This window comes from Myxine glutinosa, chromosome 8, assembly GCF_964187855.1.
Source record: "Myxine glutinosa chromosome 8, kmMyxGlut1.1, whole genome shotgun sequence".
Lineage (NCBI taxonomy): Eukaryota > Metazoa > Chordata > Myxini > Myxiniformes > Myxinidae > Myxine > Myxine glutinosa.
This window is the reverse complement of record NC_136268.1, coordinates 31,337,565-31,353,147: the sequence shown is the minus strand read 5'-3', so window position 1 is coordinate 31,353,147 and position 15,583 is coordinate 31,337,565. Positions and strand designations below refer to the sequence as shown.

At 50.6% G+C, this 15,583-nt stretch overlaps 1 protein-coding gene across 3 annotated transcripts in view; it reads left to right on the top strand.

Annotated features, from left to right (window-relative positions):
* Positions 1-15,583, top strand: part of LOC137432370 (uncharacterized) — a 67,037-nt gene that overhangs the window by 9,647 nt on the left and 41,807 nt on the right. For all 3 annotated transcript variants that reach the window (XM_068124245.2, XM_068124246.2, XM_078783134.1), the window contains exon 2: positions 13,052-13,132. In XM_068124245.2, the coding sequence (XP_067980346.2) occupies positions 13,052-13,132 (81 nt within the window). The remainder of the gene's footprint in view (positions 1-13,051; positions 13,133-15,583) is intronic.

Sequence of the window (15,583 nt, the reverse complement as noted above, 5' to 3'; positions counted from 1 at the left end):
AGTGGCTGCGTATGGTGCGACAGGTTCATCAATCCTAACTATCTCCTAAATGATTTTAACAACTTTACACTACCCGGGGTCTTTCTCCGGCCAAACCATTGGCCCTCTTACACTATGGGTTCTAAAAACCAATTCCCATTGGCCAAACTGTGGTGCTCTTCAATTTGGGGTCTCACTCCCCCGATTCATCTCCCGGTGCCCTCGCACAATTTCTGGGCTGTGGCGTGTACCTCTCCCAGTGGGTCTACCCACCTGCACACCTCCACCACTGCAGTTGCCTCCGAGCTTACCTGCTCCTTGCCCTAACCTAACTACCTGGGGAAGGCCCTCTGGCACTCTCCCCACTCCGTGCCCTCTCTGGCACTGGGCTGCCCGATCCACACCCGGGATCCTCAGGCACCCACTCACAACTACCGGCTCCCAGAGCCCACCTGCGGCCTCACCTGGCCGACATCCTCACAGTGGTGGAGTGCCCAACCAACTACACACACTAACAGGCTACACGCCCAGCCATTTCCACAACACTAATGCACCCATTCACAACACCATTCTGCAACCGCACCACAAATGCCAATATCCAACCACAATTTACCTGCACCCTCTACCTAACACTTACACTACCCGCCCCGGGTGCTCGTGAAAGGGGTCCACTCTTCCCCCATCCACACCTTCGCACCATGCACACCACTCCGTACCACTCACTCCAACTCTCTCCACACACCTGTACCTGCACACCTGTGCTCTCACACCTGGTGCCACCTGCACCCTTCTCTCCCCAGGCGCATTCGCGCTGATCCACAACACTCATTACTCACACACTGCTCCACACACCTGTCCAGTTGCACACCTGTGCAATCACACCTGTACAATCCTCACACACACGGCATCATCTCAGCTAACTACTCCCTTCTGAAACTTGCGCTTCCCAGTCGTCCCTTTAAACTATTGCGCTCCCTCGTCATTATCATCCATACTAATCTACCTGCGTCCCCACTACAGGTATCAGTCACTAACTAATCTTAACGTTACCTAATGTCAATCTCTAGATCCCTACACACGATATATCCTAACCCACCCGGGCTAGTTTTCACTGCCATACACCCCATAAACCTAGTGCTCCTTTGCCCCCCCATGGGAAAGGTGGCAGGGATGCCACCCTTTCCCACCGGGCCTATCGCTCCTCAATCCCCCCAGTCCTCTGGCACTAATAAGCCCCCCTTATTCAGAGGTACTGGGTCCCGCCTCGGCATCTAAAGCCGAGGCAATCCACGGGGGCGCCTGCTCGCCGGTGTAAGGTCTTATCCGGTCGGCGTGGACGATCCGAGGGAGGGCTCGTGGCCCCATTTTGATCTTAATGACCACGTCACAGATTTGCGACAGGACGACTCCTGGGCCTTGCCAGGGGGAGGTGAGTTTTGGGCACCTTCCCTTTCGCCTCCGGGGATTAAAGAACCAAATCTTCATCCCCGGAGCGTATTGACTCCCCTGGCTCCGGTCGTCGTACCTGCGCTTCATCTTTTCCCCCGCCAGATGGAGTTGGCGGCGGGCGAAGGCATGGACTAGCTCCATGCCTTCCTCTAGGTGACGTGCGTACCCCTCCCTCGGCGGGTTAACCACTGTGTCTGGCACGGGACCGCATAGCAAGTCGGCGGGAGCCCGTAACTCCCGCCCATACATAAGCAACGCTGGACTGCATGCGGTGGCCCCGTGCTGGCTGGTTCGGTAGGCCATGAGCAAGTAAGGGAGATGTTCGTCCCAGTCATCCTGACGGGTGGTGGTGAACAGTGCCAGTTGTTGGATTAGAGTTCGATTGAATCTTTCCACCATCCCGTCAGATTGAGGTCTTAAAGGCGTTGTTCTGGTTTTCCGAATTGACAGGAGACTGCACACATCTTTTAGCAATTTGCTCTCAAAATTTCGTCCCTGGTCGGTGTGCAACTCCTGTGGAATCCCATGCCGGCACACAAATCCTTCCACGAAGGCCTGCGCTACCACCCCTGCTTCTTGGTTGGGGAGGGCGTAGGCCTCCGGCCACTTGGTGAAATAGTCCATTACAACGAGGATATACTTATTACCTTGGCGGGTGCGGGGCAGCGGTCCTAGAATATCCATAGCCACCCGCTCAAGGGGGGCCCCCACCTGATGTAATTGAAGGGGGGCCCTCATCCTCCGTGCTGGTCCCTTTTTGGCAGAACAGGCGTCGCATCTCCGACACCAGTCCTGTATGTCGCGCCCCATATTCACCCAATAGAACCTCCGGCGGACCCGAGATATTGTCTTTGTCCTGCCCAAATGGCCGCCGGAGCGGGTACCATGCACCTGTTGCAATATGACGTTCTTGAATTTGTCAGGGACTATCACCAGCCAGGAAGTTCGATCAGAGGGAACCTCCACCCACTTGCGATACAAGATGTTGCCTTTCAATTCCAGGGTCTGCCACTGAGCCCAATATGCCTTTGTTTGTGCCCCGAGGGGGGTGACCTCTTCCCCCTTTGGTCTTTGCCCCAATTTGACCCATTGGAACACCGGCCCCAGAACAAGATCCTCCTGCTGGGCCGTGCTCCAAGCCAACTCTCCAAATTCCTCGTCCGCGGTTAGTGGCAAAATTGGCCCTCTCACCCGGGTTGCCCGGACGACGAGAATCGGGGCGGAATCGCCCAATTGCTCCCTCTCCTCGTGTCTCGCACAAAATTTACAGTTTTCCCCCAGACAAGGACGCCGAGAGAGTGCGTCCGCATTACCATGGGCCTTCCCGGCCCTATGGGCCACATCAAAATCGTACTGCTGCAACTTTTCCAACCACCTTGCAATTTGGCCCTCCGGTTCCTTGAACCGAAGGAGCCATTGCAAGGAGGAATGGTCAGTTCTAACCAAAAATTTCCGCCCGTACAAGTACGGGTGGAAATGGTTCATGGCAGCCAGCATAGCCAATAACTCTTTGCGAGTGACGCAATAATTTCTCTCGGGCCTACTTAAGGCCCGACTATAATAACCAATCACTCTCTCCACGCCCTCCTGTGTCTGAGACAAAACTGCGCCCAATCCTTCCTGGCTCGCATCCGTGTCCAGGGTAAATGTCCCGTCACCAGTGGGGTAAGCTAGAAGGGGTGCGGATGTTAGACACCCCTTCAATTTTTGGAAGGCCTCGTGGCACTCCCGTGTCCAATTAAATCGCGTCCCCTTCTCCGTAAGCCGGTGGAGGGGACGGGCCAACTCCGCAAATTTCGCCACAAAGCGCCGGTAGTAGGAGCAGAGTCCCAAAAATCCCCGCACCTCTTTGATGGTACGTGGTGCGGGCCACTCCTCTACCGCTTTAATTTTGTCTGGGTCTGTTTTTACCCCCTCGCGGCCAATCACGTGACCTAGATAGGCCACCTCTCTTGCAAACAAAGTGCACTTACTCGGGTTCAGCTTCAACCCTGCCTGTCTGAGGCACCCGAACACCTGGTCCAAATTAGCTAGTGCCTGGGGGAACGTTTGGGCATGTACCAGGACGTCATCCAGGTACACCAGGCATGATTGCCATGGCATGCCGCCTAGTACATGCTCCATCAATCTCTCAAAGGTGGCGGGGGCGTTACACAAACCAAACGGCATCACAGTAAACTGATACAGTCCCTTACCTGTGGAAAATGCCGTTTTCTCCTTCCCTGCCCTATCCATCTCCACCTGCCAATACCCACTCTTGAGGTCCAAAGTTGTGAACCAATTTGAGCCCGCAACGGCATCGAGGGTGTCATCAATCCTTGGCAGGGGATATGAGTCCTTGAGTGTCACGTTGTTTAGCTGGCGATAGTCCACGCAGAACCGCGTGGTCCCATCCTTCTTTTTGACCAGCACAACAGGTGACATCCAAGGACTTCCCGAGGGCTCGATCACACCTGCGTCGAGCATTTTTGCAACCTGCTCGTCAGCTTCCGCCCTCTTGCTCCAAGGGAGCCGTCGGGCGGCCTGACGAATAGGCCGGGCCTCACCGGTGTGGATCTGATGTTTCACCAGGCCCGTACGTCCAATATCCTCGGTGGACAGGGAGAAGAGGTCCAAATGGGACCCAACCAGTTTGTGTAAGGCCTCCCTCTGGGTACCTCCCAACTCTACGCTACTACGATTTACCATCTCGCAAATGGGATCGGGCCAATTCCTACTTGTTATTGAAGGCTCCCCCCGGGGTCGGCTCGGCTGGACGTTCTCGCCCCTCACTGTCGCGACTTCCTCAACTGGGGTGCAGCCAGCTACCCTCGTGCCCCTTACTATAGTGCGTGGTTCTGTACTCACATTTACTACTCGGACGGCCACTACCGGTCCGTCCGTTTTTACAAGGGTGCGGCCCACGATTAAACCCGGTATGGACTGCGCTGCCACCGGTTCGACCAGGCCGCAGGACTCCTGCCATGTTGGGCGAGCTGCCCACCGGGCCGGCACTATCGCCTCGGCCCTTGGGGGGATGGTCACGGCCTCGGAAGCCTCCAGCTCCGCTCTCTCGGCCGTGCTCACTCCCCCTAACGGCAGCTCTTCTACTCCCACCTGCAGGATCCCCCGGCACAAGTCGATTTTACAACCGCTGGCAGTCAACAGGTCCAACCCTATTAAACATGGGTCGCACACCTCCGCCACCCAAACATCTATCTCCCTCCTTACCGACCCTAACTTGAGGGTCACAGAACCACGCCCTATGATCGGGGCCGTTACCCCGGTAGCAAGCTGCAAACGATAATTTTGCAGGCGCTGGATCTTATCCCAGCCACCTGCGCTCGAATCAAGGACCACAGGGCTGATGATCGTGGCGCTAGCTCCTGTGTCCACTACGGCGTCTACCCCCACGCCGGCAATTTTGCATCTAATTGTCAGGCTACCGGTTCCAATTTGGCCACAATAAATGACCTGTCGCGTCAATGAGGGCTCTCCTCCATCCTCTGCTGCCGAACACCGCCCTACGTGCCCGACACCTTCTAGTTTCCCGGGGTCTGGCGGGGGGGTGTCTGGGGTCGGCTAACCCGCTCCCCCCTGGGCGGAGTTGAGGACCTCAACTGCCGGGGATCATCCCGGCGCGCGTTTCGACAGTGCCGCGCCAGGTGGCCCAGGCGGTTGCAGGTATAGCACCTCACCTGATAAGGTGCTTGCCTCCGGAATTCCAAATTCCCCCCCCTGTAGGTCCGAATTGGATTACCCGCTCGTGGTCCACCGCGGGCCACCTCCGGGGCCGCCTGCCATGGTCCAGGTCCCGCCAGGCGCTGGTCCACCAGCCTCCGGACCATGCCCGCCAGGTCAGGACCCACGTCGGGGGCGGGTCCCCTAAGGGGTCCGCCCTCCATCGGGGGTCCCACCTGGCGGACCGCCATTGCGAGACGCTCGCCCCCTCGGGCTAGGGGCCTCGCTGCTTCCCAACGGGCCGCAGCGTCAGCCGCCTGGCTCAGAGTCTGCGGGCGCCACATGGCGAGCTGTTGCCGGAGCTCAATATCCGGGAGGGCCTGGATAAAATGGTCCAGCGCCAGGCTTTCCCGGGAATCCGCTGCCATGCTAGCATGTGCGATCCCCACTGCGCGGCGAATGTCGTGGGCAAGTTCCCCGATGGCTTCCTGGGGCTTGCGTTTTCGCAGCGCGAGCTGAGCTTTAACAAGCTCGCTCTGCTGTTCTATGCCGAATCGATTAATTAGGGCGTCGCGGAGGGCTGGCAGGGTGAGAGCACCCGCTGGTAATGCCGTCAGCACCTCCGCCGCCGCGCCGCGCAATGCGGCCACCAGGTGTACTCCACCTTCGTCCTCACCCCAACCGTTGCCCTTACACACACAGTCGAACTGCGCCAGGTACGCGCGTAGATCACTCTTGCCGTCATACGGCGCGAGCGGGACCTTGTGGGACCACCTCGTATGTGAGTCGTTGCCCGCCTGCCGGACCCCGTGCGTCGCCCCTTGCGGGGTCAGCGCGGGGCCGAACCGGCCGGGCCCCCACAGTACACTACCCCCAAGGGGCTCTCGTGCCTCCCCGGTCCCTCCAACAACTACCCCTGTTGGTGTCGATGCATGGGTCACACCTCCGCAACCCGCTACCCATTCCATACCACCACCACCACAACCTTGCTCACCCACACCTCGCACCTCTCGTTCCATACCCTCCGGACCAGCCATACACCTCACTCTTGGCCTCTCACGAACATCCGGGTCTATCTCGACCCCCAAGCTTATTAAATCACCTGGCGCATCATACGCACGACCATATTGGTCACCACTTACACCGGGTCCTCTTTCTCTTCGCTTCTCCTCCATCACCTGCGAATCCCTCATCCGGTTAATGAGCACATCATCACGATCCGAACACAGACTCTGGACCAATTCTTTTACCTCCTCTTTTATCTCTTTCTTATCCTCTCTCCGTCGCTTTTTAATTTCGCTCACCCCTTCTTCCACTTCTTCTAATTTTTGCTTCATCTCCTTCATCTCTTCGTGCGCCCCTTTAAGTTCTTCCTCTAACTCCACTTTATTTTTTTCTATGTGCTCCCGCACCTCCCGCTCTTTAACCTCCATTACCTCTACCACCTTGTCCATTTTCCTCGTCAGGTCCTCATGTACCGTCTGACACTCTTTTTTAATTACCCCTACGTCCTTTTTCATCTCCTTCTGTGTCGATTTTAAACCCTCTATTACCGCTGTGTTCTTCTTTACCTGGTCCCCCAACTCCTTTTGTCCCACTGTCAGTTGTTCTACTCCCAGCGTCAACTCCTCTATACCACCTTGCAATTTTACAGTCCCCTTTCTCACCTCTTTCTCCATGCGCTCCTTACAGTGCCTCACCTCCTCGCGCACTCCTCCGACCTCCTCACTCACTCCTCTTCTGATCTCCTCTCCCATCACTTGCATCTCCTGCCCAGATGCCACCCTCATCTGCTCCATTTCCTCCCTGTGAGCATCCAGTTTGGTTTCTACCCCCATTCTGACCCCCTCTATCTGCTGCCCCATTTGGCTAACTTCCCTTTCTGCTTGGTCCCTCATGTCCCTCAATTTGCCTTCCATGGTGTTTTCTAACCCCTCTAACCCATTTTTCACTCCCTCTATTTGATTCTCCTGGGCAGCCATTCTATTTTCTACCCCCTCTAACCCCTTTTGCATCCCTTCCATTTGATTCTCTTGAGCGGCCATTCTGTTTTCTACCCCCATTAACCCATGTTTCACCCCTTCTATCCCATTGTCTAACCCCTCTAATTTCTTGTCTAATCCCTCACCGGGTCTTGTCTAATCCCTCGCTTCGTCCCTCATTACCCCCATTTGGCCCTCCATCCTATCCATTTTTGCATTCAGTTGGGTCAAGAATAATCTGAGGTCAAACCCGGTTTGCCCAGCGTCCCCAGCCGCCACCGCAGGCTCGCCCTCCGCGGCGCCGCTATTTTGGGACCCTTCAACCACGTGAGCGAGCGCGCCATTTTGCGCGCCCGCTACTTCGTGCGTAACGGCGCTATTTTGCGAACCTGCCGCCCTCACTGCTTCGCTCTCCTCGCGTCCCTCAATTTGGTCCTGGACCGACCCTGCTTCACTCTCCCCTACCGGACCCCAGCCGTCTTGATCCGCCATAGCGCGACTTTCAAAATTCGAGTTTCGTAACACCAATCCAAATTTTGCTGTTATAATTTCGTCGAGCGCAGTAACCGCGGGACCGCGCTCCGGATCGATTTGGTCGAGCGCCGTACGCGCTCCGAACCGATTTTCCCTCCCAAAATTTGGGCCTAACTAATTTAGTCCCGGGTCCGAATCTCACTCCTCGACACCAATTGTTACCGTACTAACACAATTGGTGTCCAAAATTTGGGCTAAATAAATTTAGTCCCAGGTTCGAATCTAACTCCTGACAACCAATTGTTACAGACGTGGCTTGGATGTTATTTACCGAGCGGTTTTATGGTATGACCACGTCTGCACAAGTTACCCGATTGTGCCCGAACGTTGACTAGTCGCGCGATGCTGGCTCAATAAGAAAAAGAAGACACCCGGCTGGATTACAATAACACAATACGACACCAGGGGTTCAGTTCTCAAGACCTCCGGAGGAGGTTATATTAAGGCGGAAGGTTAGATTACAACTACAAGAGGTACAGCATAGAAAGACAAGCACTTAGACACAATCTTATATTATTCCCAACAGACGACAGATAAACGGGACAAAGCTGACTCACACGGGGATTGATGGAAAGGACAGGCGGGTAGCGATGGCTCCAGGTGCACTCTTGGCTCAAAGCAGGGTCCAGTACGGTCCGGTCCAAAGATGCGGGGAGGTATCGTCGCGCTGGGGGTGGCGGTGGCTTCCTCTGCTCTCCGTAGTTCAGGCGCATCTGACGTCACATCCGGCGCTGGGCCGCGTATATCCGGCGGGGAGTGACACGCCCTCGGCTCGTTAGCTCCGCCTCGTGGAATCGGCACGTTGCTTCTCATTGGGTGCGTGCGGGGGGGTTTACCAGGCTCCGCCCTTGACGAGGAGCTGACAAGGAGCCCCTTCGTGGTAACCCCGTGGAGCGCATGGTCTATGGCGCTAATCGAGCCGGTGTGAGGACGCATCCTCCCCCGCTCCGCCGCCATCTCCTCTGTTGTTGTTGTAATTGTTGGGGAAGAAGATGGAAGGAGGTATGGGAAAGGTCCTAAACTCACTACTGATGCCATATAATCACATTCTGGTGCAACGAAGAGTCATAATTAATGGAGACGAGGCCTTAACTGACATAGAATAAGAATAACTAGGAAGATGTCCGAAAGTTGTCTACGTGTGGTGCGGTGGACCTGGGCACGACATTTAATGGGGGAATAAGGGGAAGGTCGGCTCTACTGATTGTTATTTACATGCAATGGGACTAGGGAATGGGGGATCGGGGAAAGTTGGGGAGTATTGGAGAAAATAGGGGAATATTTACAAGCGGATATGGAGGCCAAATTCCATATTCGCAACAATATCTTTGCGATCGGTTCAGCAGTTTTTACGGTACCTTCGAACAGACTGACAGACATTTGGTGAATTATAGTAAGATGTGTATTTGTGATTGGAGTTATGCTGTTTAGAATGAAAAAAGAGATATCGATTTCAAGTGAATGACGAAATGCAGTGACGGTTTTACGTTCTAAACGTGAAATTCACGGATCGCCATATGCAGATTCGCCATTGACTGGGAATGGAACACACGTACCTGTTTGTTTGCGAACGGTACGTTTTTCATGGAAGTTCTTCATGAACTTGCTGTCCATGTCTGACGTGCGACTGAAGGTGCTACAGGAATGTGGAATTTATTGGTTTCATGCTTTAGCATTCGCCGTTTCTGCATTGTCTGTTTGCTTATGGCCTCCCACCCGTGCGTAGCACGTAGCATGGGTATCTCACTAGTAACAATAAATACAAGGTTCGGGGAGATGAAATTCGCTGCGCGTGATGTGCATCGAGCGCAGAGTAAAACAAGTGTTCATGTACCTCCGTAGGATGTCTAATAAATCTACTATATAAGAGAGCCGTTGGTGTCTGACTGTCACTTTTCTCAGAGATGGCTGAACGGATCTTCGTCAAATTTTCAGAGGTTCATCAGTGAGTGCCTGGGAGTGTTTCAGGCAAAAAAAAAGGGAAAAAAGGTTTTTTTTTTGGATTTAAAAAAAACGTTCTACAGTGCCGAAACCTTTTTGCTTAATGACATTATATACAAGTACACATTCACATAAATAAATACAAAACAATCGCCAGACATTTGAGCACAAATAATAAAACAATTTCAGAAGCGATCGAAGTTGGAGGTAAGGCTTCTTCTTCCTGAACATCATCATACTTAACTCAGAAACGTGATGAACGGCACATTCACCAGCATATACTCAACGAAAAGGTAAAATGATGATATGACATTTGTGGTGGATTCGGATTTGGATGTAATTGCTTTTCCACTATATTTGACGTCATTTCAAATATGTTAATGTTTCTTTTTCGCTTGAGCAACGCCGGGTACTCCTGCGAGTAAATAAATAAAATATAAGCACACCTGACACTCGGCTGGGTGTTAAAACTTTGGCACACTCACGAGGCTGCACTGTCGAATAAACTGTTCCAACTCGTCATCTTTGACGGGCTTTTTACAAGTTTTACTATACTACGAAAGGCACAAACACCGCCCAAGCCATCCGCAAATGGCCTGAGGCTTTGTTAAGTTCCAAACTCTCATATTTTATGGCCCTACCTTCCCCGCCACTCCATTACCCCCCTACCCCCTCACTTCCCTTCTCCTCCCTTCACATACCTTCCCCTCCCTTGCCCTCCCCTCCCTCATTCCCTTCCTTTCCCCTCCCTTCCCTCCCTTCTCCTTTCTTACCCCCCTCCTTTCCTCTTTCTTCCCCTCCCCTCCCCCCTTCCCTTATTTTCCCTGTTCCCTCTCAAAGGTGAAGAATCACTTTAAAATTGTCAGATCCAGATCCAAATCTTCACCAAAATCGAATCCATTAGTCCTTGTCACGCACCCAACCTGTCCACCAAATTCCATCCGAATCTGTTCATAACTTTTTTGCTCACAAAAAAACAGACAGACAGACAGACAGACAGATGTGAAAACACAACTCCATCCACCTCAGGTGGCGGAGTTAAAAAGGTGCCAAAACTGATCCCCTTAACTACAGACCTATGAGCTTCCATGCAATCATCAGCAATGTCATGGAATCCATCATCACCACTGTTATGAAATCCTTCCTTTTCTCCAACAACCCCATCCCAAATCACCAATTTCGTTTCAGATTAGGTCAATCCACCTTATACGTCCTGCTTCAATGGATGTCAATGTCAGACATGAGATCAGGGCCATCTCTATGGATGCATATCATACTTTTGATACAGTCTGGGATCCCATCTTATTTCCAAACTCTCTGCCTATGGAATACAAGGCCAACTCCACATATGGCTTATTGACTTCCTCTACTCTGGTAGCTAACATGTGGCTCTCAATGGAATCCTTTCATCTCCTCTCCGTGTCAAGGCTGGAGTACCCCAAGGCAGTGTTCTGGGCCCAGTCCTATTCCTGATCTTCATTAATGATCTCCCTGACTCTGGAAAATCCCCTTTATTTATTTGCTGATGACTCCACCCTCTCATCTCGGCATAGCCTCTGCCGTGACATCCCACATCCTTCAGACAGGAAGGCGGCAGCCTTTCCCCTCTCTTCGGACCTTGACAAAATCACAAGATGGTCAAACTCTTGGAATATGTCTTTCAATCTTGACAAATCTCACATTCTTACTATCTCTATCCAAAAGAACCGTCTGGCAAACCCCTTCCCCCTCCCGCCACCAACAACTTTCTTAATAATCCTCTTGAGGAAGTTTCAGTCATTCAAAATCCTGGGTCTCACTCTCAGCCATTATCTTTCTTGGGGAAACCACATTTCAAAGTTAGCCTCCAAAGCCAGCCAGTACTGGGCATCCTCCGTCGTACAAGTCCTTCCTTGGCACACCTGAGCTCCTATCCACCTACAAGGCCTTCATCCGCAGCTTGATAGAGTGCTTATCTCTCTTTCTGTGTCCTCCCTCCTCCTCTTTCTGTGTCCCCCCTACCCTGCTCTTTCTGTGTCCCCCCTACCCCTCTATTTATGTGTTCCCCCTATCCCTCTCTTTCTGTGTCCACCCTACCTCTCTCTTTCTGTGTCCCCCATACCCGTCTATTTCTGTGTTTCCCCTATCCCTCTCTTTCTGTGTCCCCCCTACCCCTCTATTTATGTGTTCCCCCTATCCCTCTCTTTCTGTGTCCACCCTACCTCTCTCTTTCTGTGTCCCCCATACCCGTCTATTTCTGTGTTTCCCCTATCCCTCTCTTTCTGTGTCCACCCTACCTCTCTCTTTCTGTGTCCCCCCTACCCCTCTCTTTCTGTGTCCCCCCTACCCTGCCTGCTCTTTCTGTGTCCCCCCTACCCCTCTATTTCTGTGTCCCCCCTACCCCTCTATTTCTGTGTTCCCCCTATCCCTCTCTTTCTGTGTCCACCCTACCTCTCTCTTTCTGTGTCCTCCCTACCCTGCTCTTTCTGTGTCCCCCCTACCCGTCTATTTCTGTGTTCCCCCTATCCCTCTCTTTCTGTGTCCACCCTACCTCTCTCTTTCTGTGTCCCCCCTACCCCTCTCTTTCTGTGTCCCCCCTACCCTGCCTGCTCTTTCTGTGTCCCCCCTACCCCTCTATTTCTGTGTTCCCCCTATCCGTCTCTTTCTGTGTCCACCCTACCTCTCTTTCTGTGTCCTCCCTACCCTGCTCTTTCTGTGTCCCCCCTACCCGTCTATTTCTGTGTTGCCCCTATCCCTCTCTTTCTGTGTCCACCCTACCTCTCTCTTTCTGTGTCCCCCCTACCCCTCTCTTTCTGTGTTCCCCCTACCCCTCTCTTTCTGTGTCCCCCCACCTCCTCTCTTTCTGTGTCCCTCCTCCCCCTCTCTTTCTGCGTCCCTCTCCCAATCTCTTTCTGCCTTCCTCTCCCAATCTCTTTCTGCCTTCCCTGTTCCCAGGATTACTGCTCACCTCCACTCATTTGTTTGTGTTTTCCTACCTGTGGAATCAACTTCCACATTCTCTTCAATGTCATTTTTCCTTCCAGGTCTTTAAAATAGCTGTTCAGCTCCATGTCAGATCCCCTCCATCCAAAACCATGATCTTTTCTACCCCTTTTAACCCCCTACCCACCCCAAGCACACCTCCTTCCAAATTTCCAGTTTTTCCTTCCTTAGTATGTTTCTCTATCCATGCCGTGCACCCCATGCGTCCTCCCCTTTCCTCCCCACTTCCCTCATTTGTTAAAGTCTCCCTCTATTTTGTCCCTCGGCCCTGCTGTTGGTGTTTCCCCCTTCTCTTTCTCCTGTTTCTTTTGTTATGTCGCATCCTCATCCATTCAGTATTCTAGCTCTTCCTTGAATTTGAATTTAAAAAAAATTCACAATCTCACAAGATTGCATCATTTCGTGATTCTTCAGTAACATAGGTAAACTAAGGATGTGCATATGCGTACATGCGTGTCAGTCACGACTCATGAAAGTGAATAAAATTTACATTGTGATTTTTTTTTTTTGTCCCCCAATTCCAGGTTTCAATATGGGTCTTCCTGCTCTGTTCCTGTTCTTGGTCCTCTGCCTTCCTTTTGCTCTCAGCAGCACAGAGTTTTGCGGTAAGAAGTTTTCTGGAAAGATCTACCATGTGTCCTTACTAAAGAAGGGACAGGAGAGGTGGTGTGGTCTGCAAGTAATGAAATAACACTGAGTCTGATCAATTTGTATCTTAGGAAAGGTACTTGGGTATTTTATTTGAAGGCAAAGGTCTTGTTGTGCGTGCGCGTGTGGGTGTTCTCTTGTGAAGAAAAGCAATTTCAGCTTCACGGTTGCTTGGCTTGGCAAAATGCTCCATATTTATTCCCCTCTGGATCTTGAAAGCTAAGCACAACGCACCTGTCACAAAATCTATACATCACGATAGACAGCTCAGGTACTGTACGTCACTATATATATATATATATTTTTTTTTTTGCGTCAACGGCTCAACTAACATTGAGCACGTTCCGGCAGGAGGTTCAAATACAGTTCAGTGAACATGGTTGTGAACCAAAATCCATAACAGGTGCACTCCTCCGCTATTTCACTCATGATTTCCTGTTTGAGGCTCATCGTTTCTTGAGCACCGCCGGGCCACCGAGACAGTTGTAGACAATAATTGTTCTAAGAGGACAAACTGTTTAACCCTATGTTTAGTCATTCGTGTTGTTTGCATCGGCCTGTCTGGCGTTATCTGAGGCAATGGCTTATAATGCTGGAATCCAGATCTAAATTCCATCTACTCTACGCATTTGTCCCTTTTCTACCAATCGCTGTCAGTAGTGTAATAATGTTGCTTCTGGGACACCTCCGTTTAACATGGGAAATCCCTATCTAATGTCATTTACCCCCTTGTCTTTTTCAAAAATCATAAACACCTCTATTTCTCCCACCCTCATCTTTATGAACCTTTTGTCTGTAGTACCTATCCTTAATGTTGTTCATTAGACCACTCAAACACTACAAATATTTGTTTTCTCTTATAGACCTATCATCCTTCTTCTACATATCATCTGGCAGATTAATCTTTGACCCACTCAAACATTGACCCATTCACTTCCATATTAATTCTTTCCCTCCCTCATTGCCCCTAAACACCTATATTTCTCTCACCCTGTTCTTTACGAACCTTCTAACCTTTTGACATGTTTTCCTTATTCATTAGACCACTTAAACACCTGTGATCCTTCTGACCTCATGGACCTTTTAACCTTTTACTCTTAATATCATCTGGTGAATATAACCCACTCAAACAACGACCCTACAAATATTTGTTTATGCGTGGGAAATAATTTAATTCTCCTACAACTCTCTTCACCATCTAATATATTAACAAAAAATATGTTTGAGTTTGGTTCTTTATTAAGATATTTTAACTGAGCTAAGATAAAATGGTAAACCTCCCTCAATGTTCTTGTTTGAGCACCTCCAGTGCCACATACCATTTTTTGGTAAGCCCCGCCCACTTTTTGGCAAACCACGCCCATTTTTACTAAGCCCCACCCACTTTTTGTTAAGCCACGCCCACTTTTTACTAAGCCCCGCCCACTTTTGCTAAGCTCCTCCCACTTTTGCTAAGTCCCACCCACTTTATAAACTCTTCAGCATTGTATCATTTCCAGGTAATACATTACATCATTTTCAGGGAATTTCCATCACATCATTTCCAGTTAAGACACGCCCAGGGAATTTCCACAGGAAGACACACCCAGTCCTTATAAAAGGCACCGACCACACAGGCTTTTTCAAACACGCTTTCTGCTTCACTTGAGAATGGACTACTATGCCGAAATGGAATGGGATAACTTTGCTATTCCATGGAGTCCTACTACCTGTGTAGAACTCAACCTTCAGATTGATGAACTGGACTCGAACCTCTTATCAATGGAGGTAAGTTTGTTTATTTATTTATTTATTTATTTAATTTAATTTTTTTTTTTGTTAAGATGAGACTCGTATAAGAGTTAACAAAGTTTATTTTAATATTCATAGAGCTTGATTTATACAAATAAAAAATATTGTATTAAATTAATACATTGTTATTTTCTTTCACAGGAAATTGTATCTGAGATACGAAATGAAAATTCTGCTTTTAACACAACTTGGGATGAAGTTATTTTTTTGTTTGAAGACATTTTGAACAACCAAGACCCCCAGAACGAGTTCTACCTTGATGACCCAGCCAAAGAGTTATACCTTGGAGATCCACAAAATCCTGAAAAAGAGTTTTACCATGATGATACTTGTTGTGAGTTATCAAAACAAAACCCACTGAACAAGTTCTACCTTGATGAGCCAGAATACAAGTCATACATTGGAGACCCACAAATTTCTGAAAATTGGGAAAGGAGAGTTCTCCCTGATGGTCCGCAGTTATACTATGTGAGACACATCATAGAAACCCTAAAAAATTGGGCAAGGAGAGTTCTCCCTGATGGTCCGCAGTTATACTATGTGAGACACATCATAGAAACCCTAAAAAATTGGGCAAGGAGAGTTCTCCCTGATGGTCCGCAGTTATACTATGTGAG